Source organism: Ovis aries, chromosome 3 (assembly GCF_016772045.2).
Source record: "Ovis aries strain OAR_USU_Benz2616 breed Rambouillet chromosome 3, ARS-UI_Ramb_v3.0, whole genome shotgun sequence".
NCBI lineage: Eukaryota > Metazoa > Chordata > Mammalia > Artiodactyla > Bovidae > Ovis > Ovis aries.
Genome location: NC_056056.1, coordinates 200,569,429 through 200,590,226, shown reverse-complemented (window position 1 = coordinate 200,590,226; position 20,798 = coordinate 200,569,429). Strand labels below are relative to the sequence as shown.

General features: G+C 43.2%; 1 protein-coding gene across 2 annotated transcripts; it reads right to left on the bottom strand.

The window, feature by feature from the left end:
• Positions 1 to 71: 71 nt before the first annotated feature.
• On the bottom strand, positions 72 to 19,816 carry ARHGDIB (Rho GDP dissociation inhibitor beta). 2 transcript variants are annotated; one of them, XM_004006830.5, is made up of 6 exons: positions 19,358 to 19,816; positions 8,505 to 8,688; positions 7,716 to 7,799; positions 5,024 to 5,100; positions 3,385 to 3,448; positions 72 to 746 (listed from the first exon to the last, which is right to left on the bottom strand). In XM_004006830.5, exons 1-6 carry the CDS (start codon positions 19,358 to 19,360, stop codon positions 547 to 549), a joined length of 612 nt encoding a protein of 203 aa, XP_004006879.1. In that variant the 5' UTR covers positions 19,361 to 19,816; the 3' UTR covers positions 72 to 546. The 2 variants fall into 2 exon arrangements, with proteins under 2 accessions (XP_004006879.1, XP_004006878.1); XM_004006829.5 differs by having other exon boundaries at positions 19,752 to 19,816.
• Positions 19,817 to 20,798: the final 982 nt, after the last annotated feature.

The window sequence follows — 20,798 nt, the reverse complement described above, 5'->3', positions numbered from 1 at the left end:
AACACTTGAATGGGAACCATCCAGTTACCATATTTGCTTAAAGGGAGAATGCAGAGAAAGGAGAGTCTCAGTCAGCTCTTATAACTGCTTTATTCCTGTTCTCTTGTGCTGTTTACAGTGTCTCCCAGAAAAGAAAAGTGTCTCCCCACAGTTGGCAGGGAACATGATGAGGGACCTTCACTGAACCAGCAGTCACCACAGGAGAATCCAGGGGTGGAGGGAGGGACAAGGACCTGAGGCAGAAGGACTGAGCTAGTTTGCCCATTTTCTGATCTCCAGTTGCTCAAATGGGAATAAAAGAGGGACTATTAAATGATCATCTATTGGACAGAGAACTTGGGAGATCTGGCCACGTTCAGGAGGAGGGCAGGATGAAAGCCCAATTTCAAGCATCTTGTTCAGCTATCACTGGGAGACACCTTGTGGCAGAGGGTGCAGTGCTAAGAGGGTGGAGGGTGCTGGGGAAGGGGCCCAGCTGTGATCAGGGAGGAGGGACCAAGGGCTCTTCTGGGTGGCAGAGAGAGGCAGAGCGAAGGGCCGAGGTGCTCATTCCGTCCAGTCCTTCTTAATGGACAGGTTCCACTCCCAGGTGAGGTGGTCATGCTTGTCGTCGTCGGTGAAGAAAGACTTGTTATGGTAAGTGCCTCGGGCCAGCATGCCCTTGGGGGCCTCCTCAATTGGAGTCAGAAACTCATATTCCTCTGGGCGAGGCCCATAGCTGCCCACCATGAATGTTGCTTTATCCACTGGGAAGAAAGAAAAGTTCATTAGGGTGAGAGCCTGTTAGATGGAAACACTGCATGTGACAATTTGGAGCAGAGCTCACTGTGATCAAAGCCAAGAGCAATACTTTGCAAGCCTGGCTAAATATCAGATTTACCGGGAGCAACTTTTTTTTTTTTTTCCTTAAAAAACATTTTTTAAAATTGGAATCTCTTCATAATGTAGTATACTTTGACCCACTCTCAATCTATGGTTAGTGCTATTGTGAGTCCCAAGAATCAGTGTCCTTAAAACACAGCACAGCTGACTCTGAGATTCAGGAAAGCTGAGGAATTAGTGCCCTAAATCAATGGGGATCCAGACTCTATGAAGATGTAGCAGATTATGTCATAAAAACAAAGCAAACAAACAAACAAAAAACAATTCCAGGTACTCCAAAGGTACGCACTTCCAGTTACAAGAGAAGTTAAGTCCAGGGGATCTTTTCAACCCAGGAATCGAACTGGGGTGTCCTGTATTGCAGGCAGATTCCCCACTGAGCCAGGGAGGCCCTAAAGTACAGTGTGGTGACCATAGTTCACAATACTATATTGTGTATTTGAAAGTTGCCGAGAGAGTTGATCTTAAAAGTTCTCGTCACAAGAAAAAAAATTGAAACTGTGTGTGGTGATGGGGGTTAATTAGACTAATTACGGTAATTATTTTACAGTGTGTACAGGTACAGGTCATTATGTTGTATACCTAAAACTAACACTATGTTATATGCCAATTATATCTCAATTTAAAAAAAAAAACAACCTGAAGCTAATTGAGACCAGAGTTCTGATCTCAGCTCTGCTGCTATCTATGTTTGGGGGATTCTGTTTCTTTTCTATATAATACACCTTGAGGATCTTCCATCTACAAACTATCATTCTGTGGATAGTTGCAAGAGATAAGGTAACAGCTGGTTAGAATGAATCATTCTGATAGTAGATGTTCATTCTGATCAGAATAAACAGAAATCATGGATGGAATAATTAGATGAAATGGGAAAACCAATAATTTGGTTTTTAAAAAAAGTAGTGGTGAACTGAAACAGATGGTAAAAATAGCCAACCAGAGTTATTAAAAGGTGAGCAACTGGGATATATATTAAGAATAATGAGGACTAGAAAGTTTAAGTAAAGGTAGGTGGGCAGGCAGGCAGCTGATGTTTAAATTGGCTGTTATTTTGAATAAGTTTGGAGGAATAGCTGCAGACATTCTTGACCAGCTTTTGCCCAAGTGACACATCAGAGTCTTCACACCCAAAGGAAAATGGGAAACAACTATTTTTTCGTGAGACTAGGTATTGGAAGAGCCAGGACGATCTTTCAGGTTAACAATCTTCTGTGGGATTTGAGTCACTAAGCGGGTCTTCAGTTCAGTTCAGTTCAGTCGCTCAGTCTTGTCTGACTCTTTTTGACCCCATGAATCGCAGCACGCCAGGCCTCCCTGTCCATCACCAGCTCCCAGAGTTCACTCAGACTCACGTCCATCGAGTCAGTGATGTCATCCAGCCATCTCATCCTCTGTCGTTCCTTTCTCCTCCTGCCCTCAATCCCTCCCAGCATCAGAGTTTTTTTCCAGTGAGTCAACTCTTCCCATAAGGTGGCCAAAATACTGGAGTTTCAGCTTTAACGTCATTCCTTCCAAAGAACACCCAGGACCGATCTCCTTCAGAATGGACTGGTTGGATCTCCTTGCAGTCCAAGGGACTCTCAAGAGTCTTCCCCAACACCACGTTCAAAAGCATCAATTCTTCGGCGCTCAACTTTCTTCACAGTCCAACTCTCACATCCATACATGACCATTGGAAAAACCATAGCCTTGACTAGACGGACCTTTGTTGGCAAAGTAATGTCTCTGCTTTTGAATATGCTATCTAGGTTGGTCATAACTTTCCTTCCAAGGAGTAAGCGTCTTTTAATTTCATGGCTGCAGTCTGGATCTTTACTCCATGCTAACTGATCATTGTCTTCCTTAGCCCTCATTGATGGATTTGGTTGAACTGACCTATGCATTACTGCTTCACACCTCTAGGCGACGCTGTTTCACACCGTTAGGTTAACGAAACGTTGGAAGTGCTTTCATCAGCCTTCCATCTTTCATTTTCCTCTGCTCTTATTAACAGAACACAACTGAACATGTACTGTTTAGGTGCAGCTTGTCAAGGAAACTGTAGATTAAGTAATGTGATATTATTTGTTTTAGTTGCAAAGTGAAAATGAGTCGCTCAGTCCTGTCTGACTCTTTGCAACCCCATGGATTGTAGCCTACCAGGCTCCTCCGTCCATGGGATTTTCCAGGCAAGAGTACTGGAGTGGGTTGCCATGGCCTTCTCCAGAGGATCTCCCCTACACAGGGATCGAACCCTGGTCTCCTGCGTTGTAGGCAGACACTTTACTATCTGAGCCGCTTTTCTCAATTCTAGAACACTCTTTCAATATGCTATCTAGGTTGGTCTATTTTTTTTCCCCCCTATTCTTTGGCTAGGAAATTGAGCACGCAGCCCACCCCTACCCCCTGCCACCTGCCTATCACACGCTACTAGCACCTCCCATTTGGGTAGGTCTTTCCCGAAGTTTATGTGTCCCTGAGAAGCAGAGTTTGGGACAGTGGCAAGTGGGCATACTTTACCTTTCACCCCCGTCCGGTAGGTGTGTTGAACATACTTCAGTCCTGACACAATATCCTTGTTCACCTGTAGGTGGGAAGGAGCCAAGTGATTCAGATTAAAGAGGGTCTTCAATTTTTCCTCGTATTTCATGCAGATCTGACCTAGCTGAGGCTTCTCTAAGGATGAAAGGACTGAAGATTTAGTTCAGAATAAGTTACTACTATCATTTAGCCTAGCGATGAGGCAGAGATTAAAGAGAGGAAGTCACAAGACTCAGTGTTATCGAAGCTGGTTCCAATTGTTGAATACTATGATTTTTGGTGTGGGGGAGGGGATGGTTAATTAGAACACTATCTCAGTATTCTACATTACATTTCTCCTTCCTCCGTGGCCCAGAGAAGGGTCTTGAGCTCCTTCCCCCTGAAGACTGGCCATAAGGCCTTTCTTGTTTTTAGGTTACAAAGGCATTAATGGAAACTAATTATTATGTAAATATCTGAAAATCCTACTCTCAGAAATGATCCACCGAACATATGAAAAACAAACAGGGGGAAAAGTCGTAATGGAAAGTTGGATCTAGAAGATGATTTTGCTTGTAACATAACTGTGATTGGAGTCTAGAGATGAGATGAGTCACAGGAAAACAGCCTCCTTGGATGAAAATAATGGGTGAAATCCATTTGCCTCTGGCATATAGTTTGGATGGCTGTCATTCTCAAATGTTGTCTGGAATCTTGCCACTTTCCCAAGCCTTTCAGAGAAAATTTACTAAAGCGGAATGAAAATATAGACAGCTTGAGTGCTTTATTTTTCCATGATTCATTCTACCTAGGGCTGAACCAATCTGTTAATTTTATACCATGGTTATACTTATACAAGCAAATTAAAGTGGGCATGGCACCAGTAGCTGGATGGCTTCATTAACTGTTTACCCATGTAAGAATGAAAGAGTATTGTTTCTCCTCGACAATAACCAGGGCTCCGTTTTTATTTTGGACAGAACAACCAGAGCGATCTCTCAGCGATACATTTTGTTTTGTTGGCAATGAGGTAGTATAGCCATGAATACTTCTTGCTTAGGTTTGGAACAGGCACTCAGCAAAACATGTAGCATAAAGCTATCAAAAGCAGACAGAAGGAAAACAGCTTCATTGGAGAGAGTGTGATAAAATGAAGCCCGAACTTTCTAATTCTTCTAACTTCTGCATGTGACTCATAGATATAGGGAAAAAACCCACATCCTTCTAGAAGACTTTAAGCTGGTCTCCTGGGCATAATAGAAGATGTGGTGGGGTGGGTAAAAGATCAAAAAAAGACAGAAATGGTGGTGGAGTAGTAATAAGGACTTCAAGAAAGAAAGACTCCTGTTTTTCTACTGCTCCACAGATCGTCCATTTAATATAAATATGGTTGAGATGGACAAAAGAAAGGTGTGAATATTCCTTGTTATTCCCTGCCTCTGCCTGTCCACCCTTCCTGATTGTCTTCCATCCCATGAGGAAGAAGCTTTGGGAACTAAAACCGAGAGCCAGATTTAGGGAGAAATAGAAATTAACAAAAAGTATGCCAATGTGATAATGCAAGAAATTTGATTTTTTTTCTTCTGATTACAGAAAGAATTTTACAACTTTACACAAACATACAGGGCCAGATACTTACTTTGAAGTTAATTTTGACTCTATATTCAACACCTTCCTTTAGGACAAAGGTTTCTTTTTTAAGGGCTTCCAGATCCCCTGTAGAAGTGAATTTTAAAAGAGTTAATTTTCACTGGAAGGACATTCACAGGAGATGAATGAAGTCGAAGCTCCTGAGCCATTTCTGGACTCCTCAGAGCAACATGGTCCCTGTGGTCCTCAGGTCAAAGAATGTTGAGATTAGTCGCTGCACAAACACACATTTGAAACGCCTAAAATCTTACAGTCAATGTGAAAGAAACATGATAGAGCTTTCCCTCCGAGTTTGTCTACAGCCTTAAGAATACGCAAGATTTTATCCTTAAAGACTCTGCCCCCAGTCTTCAAATATATAGGAGAAAAATATTATGTAAGAATGCCAACTATTTGTTTTTGTAGATTTGTTAATGTGTGTGGTGTTTTCTTTTCTTTTTAAATTTTACTTTATTTTACTTTACAATACTGTATTGGTTTTGCCACACATCAACATGAATCCGCCACGGGTGTACATGTATAATATCATGTAGGAAAGGAATCGCCAGTCTGGATGTTTTCTAAGCTTTAGAAAATGTGCTTGTTTAGTTCCTTTTTATCATTCTAAAAAAATATAAAATTAAAACATAGATTTATGCACTTAATTTTGCTTTTGCATTTTCAATTTCATACTTTTTTTTTCTTAAGGAAAAGATAACATATCACTGAAGTTCTAAAGGCTTCAGGCTCCATAAAGCTGGGATCTGCCCCCTAATTCCTGTAACTTGGTTAGGGGTGGTCTTTGTTCCTTTCCCATTATGATCCTGTATAATTTGACATTTGAGGTGACTGTGTGTGTGTGTGTGTGTGTGTGTGTGTGTGTTTTGCACAGTTTTATGCAGATGCTTCATGCATATAGCTGGCACCAGCCTCCTCTGTATACATCTAGGATTCACTTCAGTAGCTTTTTTTTTTTGGTGATAGAAAACCAAGCTTTTGTTGTTGCTGGGAAAAAGGGACAGGGACCAAGTCTTCCCTGCAGGATCGATCATCGAGCCTTTCTGAACAGAGCAGGTTTCCTTAGTACAACTTCAGACCTTATCTTGCAAAATGACGGTTATACCTGTTAACTTTACACAATTTCTCACAGGAAGAGGTCTGAGGCCTGGTGAGAGAGAGAGAGAATTTCTTTCTGAGAGATGCTAGAACGTGGGGGTAGTTGAATGTGAGACTCTACTCTAATGATTTCGGTTGAACAGGAAGTGTGTCTTTTCAGCCTCCAATTTCCTCCCTATGACAAAAAGCCCATATAAGGTAAAGAGTGGTTGTCTTATGAGAGAGGAACTACCTTGCTCCTAAGCTTACTGTTCTATAGGCATGCTCTGTTCTGTCTCATGAGTCTATTATATGAATCTGGTAATAATATATATATATATATATATATTTTTTTTTTTTTCACGAAAGACCTGCCTTTGATGTCTCCAACCCCTGGCTTCGTGGCCCTTTCCTTATTTCTCCCAGTGGCTTACTTTCCCCCAAATCAGCTACCTTTCCTGTCGCTCATCATCTCCTCCAGACCTAAGTCTCAGGAAAGGACTTGACCTTGGCAGCAATAAAGTGAAAGAAAATAACATGTTAAGTTGTACATCTTTAGTGAGGGAAGTTGCTTCTTTCAAAGAATCAGTTTTAAGCTAAAAAAAATCCTGCATATTTCACAATGGAATTCCTAGCATTAAACAGGAGGTCTTGGATTTCTTCTTGCCTTCAGGTAAGTTCTGTAGCTGATGCAGGATCAATATTTTCTCTGATCTTTATCGTGTGTGTGTGTGTGTGTGTGTTTGTGTGTGTGCGTATGTGTGTTTGTGTGTTTGTGTGTGTGCGTGTGTGTGTGTGTTTGTGTGTGTGCGTGTGTGTGTTTGTGTGTGCGTGTGTGTGTGTTTGTGTGTGTGCGTGTGTGTGTGTGTGTGCGTGTGTGCACTCAGGCATGTCTGACTCTGTGATTCTGTGGACTGTAGCCTGCCAGGCTCCTCTGTCCATGAGATTTCCCAGGCAAGAATACTAGAGTGGGTTACCGTTTCCTTTTCTAGGGGATCTTCCCAACCCTGAAATGGTAAAATATTACCATTTCAGAAGCCTACAACTTGCTTCTTAATATTTTCATTAGCAGTCTTTTTCCACGAATAATAATTCTCCTATGCCATGGAGAGATAAAAATCTAAAATAAATATAATACAGGTAGACATATCTAGTACTTATGCTTGACCCCTTTCAATTAAATAGAAATGGAGGTTGGGGCTTCTTATTAAGCATGGTAACTACTGTGAAAACAGTGATTTGTGATCTGGTCCCAGCATACCTTACTAGAAATCACCTTACTGCATGCCTGCATGTTCAGTTGTGTCTGACTCTTTGTGATCCCATAAACTGTAGCTCACCAAGCTCCCCTGTCCATGGGATTTCCCAGGCAAGAATGCTGGAGTGGGTTGCCATTTCCTTCTCCAGAGGATCTTCCCAACCCAAAGATCAAACCCAAGTCTCCCGTGTCTCCTGCATTGGCAGGTGGATTCTTGACCGTGGTGTCACTTGGGAAGCTGTTTACCTTACTAGGTTTTTTTTTTTGGCTGGGACAAGGGACAGAAACCATGCTCTTGTCCTCATGATGACATGAGGCCCCACCAAACAGAAGAGCTGTGACCACTTACCAGTGAGGTCCATGGTGATTGGTCCTGGGGCACTTTCACAAACGAGGGTCAGGCGGGTGACAGTGACATTGGGGGCTGTTGGGTCTGCAGAAATTAAAAGGCACTGTGAGCACAGAGAAGAGGCATATGCATACAGTGTGTGTGTGTGTGTGTGTGTGTGTGTGTGTGTGTGTGTGTGTGTACATTTCAAGTAGGAAAGAGAGAAGATGAAAAAGAAAAATGGACCTCTGTCTCTAGAGGAGACATAAGGATGGAAGTGGCAGATTCACCAGGCTTGGTCTTAGTGGCCTTGGACCTTCCTGTGATGTTATTTCTGCTTCAGGTACTTGTGGGCCCACCTTATTCATCAATAGCAAACATTTCCTGAGTGGCTATGGGTAAGGTACTCTGCGGTTGGTCAGGGTGCATCCATATCTTTGGGCCATGTCTGACTCTTCCGTTGTGTATTGGAAATGATGGATGTTAGGTAAGGAGAAGGAGAGAAGGAGAAAGAGAAGAGAGAATATGAAAGACCATGGAGAGAATCCAATTCTGAGTAATAGTCTGAAACTCCTTCTAAATCCTTCCTATGTGTTATTTTTGTCTATTTCAAGGCAACGTATGCCTTATCTCCAAAGAAAACTTAATTATCCATCTATAACTTGGTTTGGCACATGGAGACTGCAGCTCACTCCCTTAAGCTTAGAGCACTTGGTACCCTCTCCTTTGTACCTGCTCCTGAGTAGCTCAAATGTTTGCCTTTTCTGTGCCCCTTGACCTGCCCCACTCTGTCTCCTAACATACACATACCTGCTACCACAGGACCGTCCCCCAGGAGCGTTTTCTTGTACTTAATTAGACTTTCATCATCTTTGTCCATCTCCTGAAGCTCCTTCAGGGACTTTTGTGGGGGGGGTTTGTAGTTGAGCTTGCCATCCAGCTCATCATCATCCTCTTCCACGTGTGGTTCTGGGGCCTTTTCAGTCATTTTGATCTAGAGGGAGACAGAAAGAGAGACAGTGATGATCTATTGGCCAAAAGTCCATGGATATGAGCTATGCTTGAGGGGCTGCTCTTAGTCTTGTCGTTGTTTAGTCACTAAGTCCTGTCCAACTCTTTGTGATGCCATGGACTATAGCCTGCCAGGCTCCTCTGTCCATGGGATTTCTCAGACAAGAATACTGGAGTGGGTTGCCATTTCCTTCTCCAGGGGATCTTCCCGGCCCAGGGATGGAGCCCACATCTCCTGCACTGGTAGATGGATTCTTTACCACTGAATCACCAAGGAAGCCCACTCTCAGTGCTATTTTTCCCCTAATAAACTTCTGTAATTGTCAATGATTTTCCAGGAGACTTCCCTCTGATTCAGCCTCATTCTATTTCACAAAATAAGAATATAACACATTCCAGGTTTTCCTTTGACATGTTTGAATGTTTTCATACTGTGATGAATCCCTCCTATTCACTCAATGAAACTGACAGTAAGTAACTCACTTGTGAATTGTTTAAAACAAGTGAAGCAGGATAGCACCGGCTGTCCTGAACAATGAACGAACAGCCCCAGTTCAGAGAGTTATAGAAATGATCATAGTCCTACAAACCCAGCCAGTCTTGCAGGTGTCAAAATGCTCAGCATGTATCAATACAATCCCAGTTATAATGGTGTCAAGTACTTGGTAAAGCAAGTTAGTTTTTCCCCATTCATTGCATCTTTCCCTGAACTCCTGTAAGAGCTCAAAGGCAACTCATGAGAAGTTTTAGGCCCCTGTGATATCTGCCTGAGTGTCCTCCCCTGCTCCCAACATTGCTAATAATTCCCTGAGGCCAGCTAGTGGGTTTGGTTTCTCTCTCACTTTAAAAATTTATTTGGCTGCCCTGGGTCTTCATCGCATCATATGGGATCTAGTTCCCCGACCATGGATCAAACCCAGGGCCCCTGCATTGGGAGCACAGAGTCTTAGACGCTGGACCACCAAAAAGTCTCTTGAATCTCCTGAAACACTTGAATGCTTGTCATTTTATAAGCGCTCATTGATTGGGTTAATAGGTTCTATATCTAACGAGCTTCTGTTCTTTTGAAATAACACAAAATAATAAAGGACTCCAACTTCTTCTAGACAAATTGCAACTGTCTCTTTAGTGCCCTTCTATCCATCTCCACTCCTCCTTTAGCACCTCCTTCTCTTCTCCAGATCTCCTGTGACCTTATGCTCTAAGACCTCCCCTGGGCATACCCTGTTTTCTTCCTTCATCGTCTACATTTACTCGTTTTGTGTTAAAACATCAAGGGAAGATCTAATACAATTATTTATGCTTAAGTGTTAATGACTGATTGTAAATTTAAAAATTATTTTTCTTAAAGCATGTATAGTCCGAGCTTTTCAGAGTTGAAATGAACCGTGGAGGTGATATAGTCCAAAAACTTGCTAGTCACTCAGTCGTGTCCAACTCTTTGTGACCCCATGGACTGTAGCCCACCAGGCTCCTCTGTCCATGGAATTCTTCAGGCCATAATACTGGAGTGGGTAGCCATACCCTCCCCTCGTTTTATTACTGAGAAACTCGAAACCCAGAGCTTAAGAGAACTGCCCAAGTTCATGTATCTCAATGAGATGCCCTGTCCTAATAAAGAGGAAGGAATCTCTAGGAAGAATTTCAGGCCTGGGATTCGCAGAAATGGAGCTATTCGGGGAAAAAAAGGGAGATATTTAGACAAGGAGATAATTTCCTGGTTTCCTTTCATTCTGCTCCCAGGGTAACTCTCTTCCCTACCTTGGGTAAAGTCTTTACTATTCTGAAGCGGTAGAACTCTAAGACAATACCTATCACATCTCATCTTATGTAACCCTGCCAAGTCCTATAAGGTTCCTCTCAGAGTGAAGCTATCTGTGGCCAAAATCAGTTGTGGTTTCAACTTTTAATGTTGCTATTATTGGCAATGGGAAGAAAAATAATTTGGAAGTCAAACAAATGCAATTTTAACAGAGAAAAAAAAAACGGAAAGGAAAAGAAATGATATCTCTTGGCTCATTTATCCTCTTCCAGAAAAATAACGAGCTGAACACTAGGAGCCTTGATCAACTCTGCAAACAGTATTGCATCGGCTGGGCCCACTTCCTGTGCAGGAAGGAAGCCTGTAGGCCTGTTGCTATGGCAACTCTTGCTTCTGCTGAAGAACCAGCACCACTCAGAGCTGAGCCTCTAGAGAACAGTACAATAAACAGAGTGACTAATTCAAGTCCTACTCCAAACAACACTCAGGGAAAGTGAATGAACTGGCTGGAAAGACGATGAAGGATGCAGTGGGTGGAGGTTGTCGGCTGTGGGTAGTTTAAGGACAACCATTAAGCCACAGATAAAGAACAATGCAGATGAGACTAATTAGATGAGACAGGTTCTCCTCTGGTGACACCCAGGAGCCTGACCAAATACCCAGGGTAGAGGTCACATAAAAAAACTGCCGACAGAGCATCAGCAAAGCTATCACCATGTGAGGACATCTCAGCACTGCAGAGAGGCCTTTCTGGAATGTATTACTTGGTTCTCACAAGTCGTGTGCTTGGAGTTTGACTATGAGAGGATGACATCACATCCAGCCACTAATTAGCTCAAGGTGATTTTAATAATCTGTAGGGAAATGACAACCCACTCTAGTATTCTTGCCTAGGAAAATTCCATGGACAGAGGAGCCGGGCAGGATATAGTCCATGGGGTCGTAAAGAGTCGGACATGACTGAGTGACTGAAGACACACACAGAAAATTGTAATTCTGCACCCTCAAACCTCAGTTTTGAAAGGAGAAGGAAACAGAGACACACAGAGAGAAAGATCTGGTCTAGGACAGTACTTTCTAACTTTTAATAGTGTCATACTTGGCAACATAATTTATCTGTCATCTAGATCCTGATTTTTTAATTGGTGAGACATGTCACTTCTAAATTTTTATTATATCTAAACAGATATAATAATTGCTCAGTGAAAATGAGCCACACATTTATTTAACGTGGAGCAGAGAAATGGCAACCCACTCCAGTATTCTTGCCTGGAGAATCCCATGGATGGAGGAGCCTGGTGGGCTACAGTCCATGGGGTTGCAGAGTCAAACATGACTGACCAAGCAACTTAACTAACTAACTAACTAACTAGAGAATTGAAGAGCAGAGAATAATGTGGGATTACGATATGAAATTGTGGCAGTCAAGAGGAGGAAATTTGGGACCACATGAAAATAATTTGGTCTAATTATATAGCATAAGAAAAAGAGATATGAAGTCAGATGACTCCAAATCAGTTCACTCTGAAAAGCTGATTAGAAAAAAGGAAAAAAGGTGAAAATGTCATAAAATGATAAGGAAAGGACTGGAAAGCACTTCTCAGGGAAAGCCCTTCTGAAAGCAAAATGAAGGTCACAAATATTTGATGAGCATCTAGCATTTACAAGACACTGTTCTTTAGCACATACTGATGTTTAAGTTATTCTCCAAAGTGGAAAAAGTTGGGGGATGAGCAATCTAGCCGTACCAAAAATGCCCAGCTGGTTTGATTGGTGGTTCTTAATCTTTCTGGAGATTGCAAGTCTCTTTAAAAATCTAGTAAGAATCGTGGTCTGCAGCACAGGGATTCACGGAGCCCTGAAGTCCTTCGTAGACTCTACTGGAGTTCATGACTAAGAAGATGACTTGAAACTATAACTTGGAAGCAGTGAAGCAAAGCATTGAGTGTTAAACATGGACTTCCCTGGTGGCTCAGATGGTAAAGCATCTGCCTACAGTATGGGAGACCCGGGTTTGATCCCTGGATTGGGAAAACCCTCTGGAGAAGGAAATGGCACCCCACTCCAGTACTCTTGCCTGGAAAATCCCACGGACGGAGGAGCATGGTAGGCTATAGTCTACTGGGTTGCAAAGAGTTGGATACGACTAAGTGACTTCACTTTCTTTTTCACTTTTTGCTTCTCTCTGAAGCCTGGCCAGACCAACGACACAACTCAGCCTCAAGCCAAGGATCATGGCTGTGAACCTGAAACCCTGGACCTGCAGAGGCAGGAAGAGATACCAAGTAATGTCTGGATCTCAGGGAACATAACAATAGTCCAGTAGAAGAGCTGCGGTTTGGGAAGAGTTCTGGGTCAATCTACTTGATTTTGGATAATTATCCCCTCAATGAACTAGGCCTCATCACGCATGAGTTTTTATTCTGGCTTTGTCACTAACTAGCTATGACCCTGTGAGCAAATGTTCCAACTGCTGTGATCTTCCTTTCCTCATCTTGGGAGGTGACGGGTTAGGGGAGACCATCTCTAGGTGCTTCCTTTTCTAAGCTTGCAACCTGTAGTCAGGTGTCAGCTCAGTTGTCCTTCAGTTACCTTACTTCACCTGTATAAAAGGCTATCTGCCTCTGTTTCATTATTTCATATTGTTTATTTATGTGAATTCCCCAAAGAGTCTGCATTTGCAATTTTACAATTCATTTCCTGGAAATTTCAGATTCTCCCGAAGCCCCAACTGGTTAATGTATCTTGACACCAGTTTCCCAAGCTAACTGTGTATGTATAGTTAACTACAAGTATCATTTTTCTCCTTTTAAAAATAGTTTAAAACTTTTTTGTTTGTGTTGTGTGTGTGTGTGTTTTGTTTGTTTTTCTTGTTGTTTGTTTGTTTGTTTTTTGGTTGCACGATGTGCCTTGAGGATCTTGGTTTCCTGACCAGGAATTGAACCCTGGCCATGGCAGTGAAACCACAGAGTCCTAGCCACTGGACCACTGGGGAACTCCCTCATTTTTCTCTTTTTACCCTTCCATTTTGAGGAATTTTAGGGAAATGCCAGGTTGCTCTCCAATTGCATCATCTAAAGAACAGCTTTTTTGTGTGTGTTGGAGTATAGCCAATTAACAATGTTATGATAGTTTCAGGTGAACAGTGAAGGGACTCAGTCATACATATACATGTATCCATTCCACCCCAAACTCCTCTCCCATCTAGGCTGCCACACAACATTGAGAAGAGTTCCCTGTGCTGTACAGCAGGTGTTTGTTGGTTATCCATTTTAGGAATAGCAGTGTGTACATGCCCATCCCAAACTCCCTAACTATTCCTTCCCCCCACTACCCCCCACCCCCCAAACCATAATTTCATTCTGTAAGTCTGTGAAGAACATCTGGTTTTGTTATTGATAACAATAATTCTACCAGCTATCACACATAGTGCTAAACCCTGCCCCGAGGATTATCTCACTTAGTCCTCACCACAGCCTTAAGGAGGCTGTCATCATTGCCTTCCACAGACTAGGAAACTAAACTTGAAGTAAATAACTTGCCCGAGAAAGCATGCTGTGTAAGTGACAGCATGAATATGAGCCCAGGGGGGTTTCTGACAGGAGGCTCCAAGCTCTGTCACTCCAGCTGTCTTTATTAAGAAGTAATAATGAAATTAGAGAGCTCATTGGTTATCTTGAGAATCTCCATGGGGGATGCTGCACAGGCAGAGGTAAGTGCTGCTTTGCAAAACTCTGCAGGGCGGCTTTAGCAAGTCAGGGAAGTGTCATCTAAAGAGAATTTCGGTGCAACTCTACCCCATGTCCCCTTGCACAAGCTGCTAAACCTCTGGTCCAGTTTTGGCCTCTGCAAAGTGAGACGGTTGCATTGAAAGATCTCTGAGGCTCCTTCATAATTCAATGACTCTAATGCTCTCCTTAGGACTTCCCTGGTGGCTCAGACGGTAAAGCGTCTGTCTACAATGTGGGAGACCTGGATTCGATCCCTGGGTCGGGAAGATCCGCTGGAGAAGGAAATGGCAATCCACTCCAGTACCATTGCCTGGAAAATCCCATGGACAGAGGAGCCTGAAAAGTTACAGTCCATGGGGTTGCAAAGAGTTGGACACGACTGCACGACTTAATTTAAACAAGGCTGTAAACCAAGAAAGGGAAAGAGGAAGTGGATGTGAGGCTGGGGAGAACCCAGATCATCAGCAATGAACAGTCTAAATTGGGCTGTGCTCACCTCCCTCTGGGGCTTGCACCCTGTTCCACAAACAGCAGGGCTGTGTCACTTGCTTTCATGCTGTGTTTGACTACAGGTTTTTACACAGTAAAAGTGAAATGAAAGTGAAAGCGCTCAGTCACGTCCAACTCTTTGCGGCCCCGTGGACTGTAGCCCACCATGCTCCTCCATCCATGGGATTCTCCAGGCAAGAATACTGGAGTGGGTTGCCATTTCCTTTTCCAGGGGATCTTCCCAACCCAGGGATCGAACCCAGGTCTCCCGCATTGCAGGCAGATGCTTTAACCTCCAAGCTACCAGGGAAGCCCTAAAGTGAAATGGGGAATTATCAATTACATATTTAATAACGCCCCAAAGCACATATGCGTTTCTTTTATGTTTTCATGTGCTCACCTCTCTAGTTATCATTATTTCCTGCTTCACAGATGCCTATACAGGTGAATTTTCACAGCAAACCCTCACACACCCATGTTTACTGCTCAGTGAAACAGGGTCAAGCGTTAGATGGGCTGAGGCAGGAACTTAATCCTCTCAGGCTCAATTAAAATGCCAAATTAAATTAGGGTGGGTATTCATGGCATGGGTAAAACAGCACAAATCAGAGTTTTTGCTTAAAAATTCAGGGAAATTTCCAAGACACCGGAAGTAACATACAGCTAAGAATTTACCAGCCTCAGGAGGCAGCACACTCTTCTGGTTCGTAATGCAGTTCCGAATAAGTGGAAGGCAAAGACGAGGTAAAACTCTTGGATTTAGATGAAACAAACCACCTGGTTAATTCACAAAACAATGACCCTTTGTTGTGTTTCTTGGGACTTGAGCACTGAGTCAGATAGACTAGAGATTCAAAATGTGCGTCCATGATTGACGTTCCAGGATGTAAGGGTGTTATTAGCCTCACTGAGCCTGAGTTTTCCTACCAGTAAAGTGGGAATCATAAACTTTTCTGATGGAGTTGAAGAGTTAGAGAAGACATGAAAAGTTCTAGGACTATTCTGGCCAAGAGTAGATGTTCAATGACCATCTGTTCCCTTCTTCTCCTCCCTTCTTCATGATAATCCATGTTTGCTGGTTTCAGCTTCAGCGAGGTACCTAACTGCCAGACACCAAGGCTTTCTTTGGGCTCTGCCATGTTGACAAAGTCCTCTCCTTCCTTCTTAAAAATAGATTTGGTTTCTTTGAGGAGCACGGAAGAGACAAGACGTTCTGGGAACTGCCAGGATTGTTTAGGAACTGAATCAGCCTATAAAATGCAGTCGCCACTATTCTAGTTCTTTAAAGAGCAATTTAATTTTAGATTCTATTTATTGCTCCGTTTCCTAAGTGAAGCCAGAGGTCATTCTGGGACTGATGGGAAATGATAGGAGACACAGGCACAGCAAATAGAGAGATTTTCCTTTGGCTCTGGAGGAAAGCACAGTGGAGACTTAACTCAAGCCCCGAAGTTGCATAATCACATAACCTGATGCACCGGCCAGGAGGATTAGACAGAAGAGGTAGAGTTGAGGGAGGGGTAGAAAGAAATGGGGAAGTCTCAGAAGTAGGGGGTTTCCAGCAGAGAAGTACCTATGTGAGCATCAGCATTCCATGTCACCCGGTCATCTTCACTTCCTGATGTCTAGGATATGCCCACTTTCCCCAAACTGGAGGTCGTCGGTCTACAGCAGGTCATGGTGAGCTGGACCATCTCTGAAGGACCACAGACAATTTGGAGCCAATCAAGGAGGATTTGGGTCTGCTCTGATGCCTGGTGATTTGGCTTCATTGGGGAATCTAACTTTATCCCTCAGGACACAGCACACTGTCTTGGTTCTAAATTCCTTTCTGGTGTGTCACTATTCCCTAATGACTCAGAGGAATTGATGCGTCCAATTAGGAGCTGCTCTATACTACCTCCACCCCACCACGAGCTTCTGCAACTGCAGAGCCGGAAGACAGCAACCAAGCCAGTGCCTGAGAGGACAGTGTCCTCTTACATGCATTAAACGTTAAGATCAAGCCAGAGGCGGGGTACAGATTCTTAGGAGCAGAATTCTTTAGTGTTTCCCTTGAAGTAATTATTTCCCAAGATATAATACGTTATTCCTTCCTGGGCATTCATAGTACGGTTGGTCCTCTCTTGATACCAAGAGCACGGGACTTGCAGCATCCATGGATTTTGGTATCAAGGAGGATGGGGGTGGTCCTAGAACAAATGCCCCACGGACACCTAGATTCACATGCAAAAGGAGAGAGAACTCAGTGGATGCATTCAGCTTTTCTGAGTGTCTACTATGTACAGTCACAGTGCTAGGTGCTTTCATGAATACTCATTTTAAATAATCTGCAAAGAAAATTGCATAAAGGGAGCCATTATTGGGCAAAAGACTACACTGCAATTACTCAGTCCACTCACCGAGTTTTTAAATTAAACATGAAAAATTATGGCTCAGACGGTAAAGAATCCACCTGCAATACAGGAGACCAGGATTCCATCCCTGGGTTAGGAAGATCGCCTGGAGAAGGTAAGGGCAACCCACTCCAGTAGTCTTGCCTGGAGAACCCCACGGACAGAGGAGCCTAGCAGGCTACAGTCCATGGGGTCACAAGGAGTCAGACACAACTGAGCAACTGACAATTTTCCAAAGACAATTTTTATAAGCACACATGGTGAATATTAGCTCATCTAAGAAAACCCAAGTGAATTTTTACCAGATCTGGTTGTGGGAACCAGAATGTGGAAACCAGTAGGGAGGGATTCAGTAATTTTTTATTAAGTGGATAAATATTGAAGTTTCAAAAAGAACACAAAACCCATCTGTCGGGGGGGTGCCAGTATGGACTCTAACACAAGATCTGGGGTGACAATAATACTGACCCAGAACAAGGATGCTCAGAATGGGGGCTTAAAGAACATTTCTGCCATGAGGCATTTCCTAAAATGTCCTTCTGAGGCAGCATAGCTACTGATTGTTTTTTACATCAGTGTGTGACTTCAGTCATTGCATACTTCTGAGCCTTCTTGTCCTCTCAGTGTCCTCACAGGATTCAGTTTTATACGTTTCTCACCCCAGATCTGACACACAGAATGCCCTCCACATAAGCTGGTTCTCTTTATCTTCTTAATTTTTACTGCCCCCCACCCCCACTTCTCAGGGTGTCTCTCTATCGGCCGGCTGAAGTTGAAATCTATGGTGCTCCCATGAGTTGGCCAAGGCCCTCATGTTCCCATCAGACTGACTTAGCTATTCTGAGCTTCCACTGAAAACAGAACCTGCTCATTGCTCAGAGCATACTGCCTGAGGGACAAGCTCATGCTCTCCCAAATGAGAGAGAACCATAGTCCAGTGCCTGGAGGTTGTCGGCTTTTGTTCAGCTATAACCTGGTCATCCTTCGTGGGCTGTATCTGTGTAGTATGGGTGGTGAATGAACTTTTCTTTCAGAATTGCACACATATCAGGAAAGAATAAAATGATCTTACTGTGCTTGTCTCATATCTAGATCTGGGAGGGGCCTTTTCTTGTAAATGTAATGAAATCAAGCAATGGCGAAGATAAATGGCAACTACCTATGACAACTTCCTGGGGGCCAGCACAGACCTCTTGACTTCCCTTGCTTGAGCATCCAATATGCTAACTCTGAATCCAGTGTTTCTTGGTCTCTCCATGAAGATACAACCATAGGACCTCCAAGTAAGGGCATCTGCCTTCCCCTTGAACAGAACAGCTTGAACAGAACAGCTCAGAGTTTATCAGACTTATACCACAAATTACCCTAGGTCCAGAGTTTAACCCACTCCATTATGCTTGCCTGAGAAATGCCAGGGACAGAGGAGCCCGGTGTGCTCTGGGGTCACAAAAAGAGCCTGATATGACTTAGCAACTAAACAAAAAACCAGAGTTGAAGTACAGACCATGTTTGTAACATGTGCTACCTGGAACATCCTTTAAAAGAGAAGAAAGTATTCCAAGTCACACCTAAAGCACTTCTCATGACTGCCAAAACCATACCCCAACATTTGGAAGGCCCACTGACTGGGTGTCCTAGCTGAGCCTATTTGAATTTTTCTAGAATGCATCTCTGAATTAGGGGCTTCCCTGATGGCTCAGCAGGTAAAGAATCCACATGCAATGAAGGAGACAGGAGATACAGGGTTCAATCTGGGTAGGGAAGATCCCCTGGAGGAAGAAATGGCAACCCATTCCAGTATCCTTGCCTGAAAAACCCCTGGACAGAGAAGCCTGTCAGGCTACAGTCCATGGGATCTCAAAGAGTCAGATATGACTGAGCAACCAAGCATGCATTTCTCAATAAATTGTTGGGTGTCTTCTGGGTTTCCTTTTAGCCCTCTCAGATGTAAAGAGCTGGTCTTGGCAACAGCAGCAGTTATCTTTCTGCCCATCTCACTGGCTTTTGCTAGTGGTAGAAATGCCATCTCAGTAGACTGATGAATCAATAGCCATGCGTTCTGCTATGTTCCCCCCTGGATTGTTAAATCTCATTGGACCCCAGGGGAGGCTTTCATTATATATTTCCTTTATGTGCCCAGAAAATTCCTCCCGTGGAGAACAGTTTCATGTTTGACAATTTCAAATTGATTTTTTTTTTCTTTTCAACCCATCTCTTTAAGTCTGCTTAAAAACAGGAAACCACACATCTCCACCCCAGCACCAACCAACTCACCATGTACCAGCTTGGTTCGTATCAGCTTGGTTCTACAGTCTTTTTGCTTCTGAGCTTGGCCAGATGCCGGCTTCGAACTTGTAGGAACCCAGCCAGGCACTGCCGGCGGGTGCCCTTGGAATCCTTCTCCAGGACATGAAGGATGGGTCTCCTGGGCGGGCGTGCACGCCCTCCCTCATAGACCAGCCTCCCCTGAGTCACTGTTGCCATTCCCTGCCTGGATTTCCCCTTCTCTGCAGCCTCCTTAATAACTTTCTTATCACGGTTTGTTAAAAGAGGAACAACCCCTCTTAAAGTAAATAAACTGTACAGGGCAGTAGCCAGGTTTAGAAACTTCTTGCATTTGTCTGTGCTCACCTGCAGCCTTCCCCACCCCGAAGGGATCTCAACTTACTGTCAGTGGTCCACGACTCCGTCCTGGGTGCCTCTGCCTCTCAAGCCTGACTTCTGAGCACTGGCAGTTAGAACAGGAAGGAAGTTGTGAGAAAAAAAAAATATCTTAAACCTACTCAAAGAGGAAACCCTGGGCTGTCTCAAATCCTGTTCCTTTGCAATGCGTATCTCTTGATCAGCCAACTCTGAGCAGCACTCTTGACGACTCATGGTACGTGCTAGAGCATGACCACCCAGGTGAACACGCAGCTGCCTGAGGGTTCAGACAAGGGTCTGCAGCCTATCATTGTGAGTGCTGTGAATAATTTTGTGGCTGCGTCTAAAAATCAAGCCATTTCAGTGCATACACTTCTGAGGCAAGTTGTCTAAAACCAGTAGCAGAAAATTCGCATAGGCCTTACTTTGTATGACTAACTTCTGTTCCTTTGGGGTCTCTGCCAGCTCTCTTATCAGCCAGATATGTCGAAAGTTTGCTGGCAGTGAATACTGCTAAGGGGTGCTAAGAAATTATGAATTTTAACTACACGTATTTAGCCCTAAATCTTAACATTGGTCCTCAAATTGATTTTTAGAGTTTTGTTGGTCAGAATTTCATTATGTGGCTTGTATGCCAGCACGAATCACCACATGTTATGTATTGTAGTTTTCACTAAATTTTCTTTTAAATGAAAAAAGTCAAAGCCCTGTTTTGATTAAACCTAAGCATTGCAGATAAAAAATAAAACTTCGTTAATTCATAGTCTTCTAAGTCAGAACTTGTTATGATTTAACAAGTGCTAAAACTGACTTTGTACCTTATTTGAGGAAATGGCTCATGAAGTGATTTGAATGGGAACAAGTTACAGAGGCCATATTTAAATCATTTGAGGAAAAAAAAAAAGAAATCATTTGAGGGAAGTTTTTAAAGCACCCAAAGCACATTTTCATTAGACATCTCCACAACTGCTGCCAATAATAAATGCTTATTATTAATATTTAAATATTCAGTATTCCGGGGCTTCCCAGGTGGTGCTAGTGGTAAAGAACCCACCTAGCAATACAGGAGATG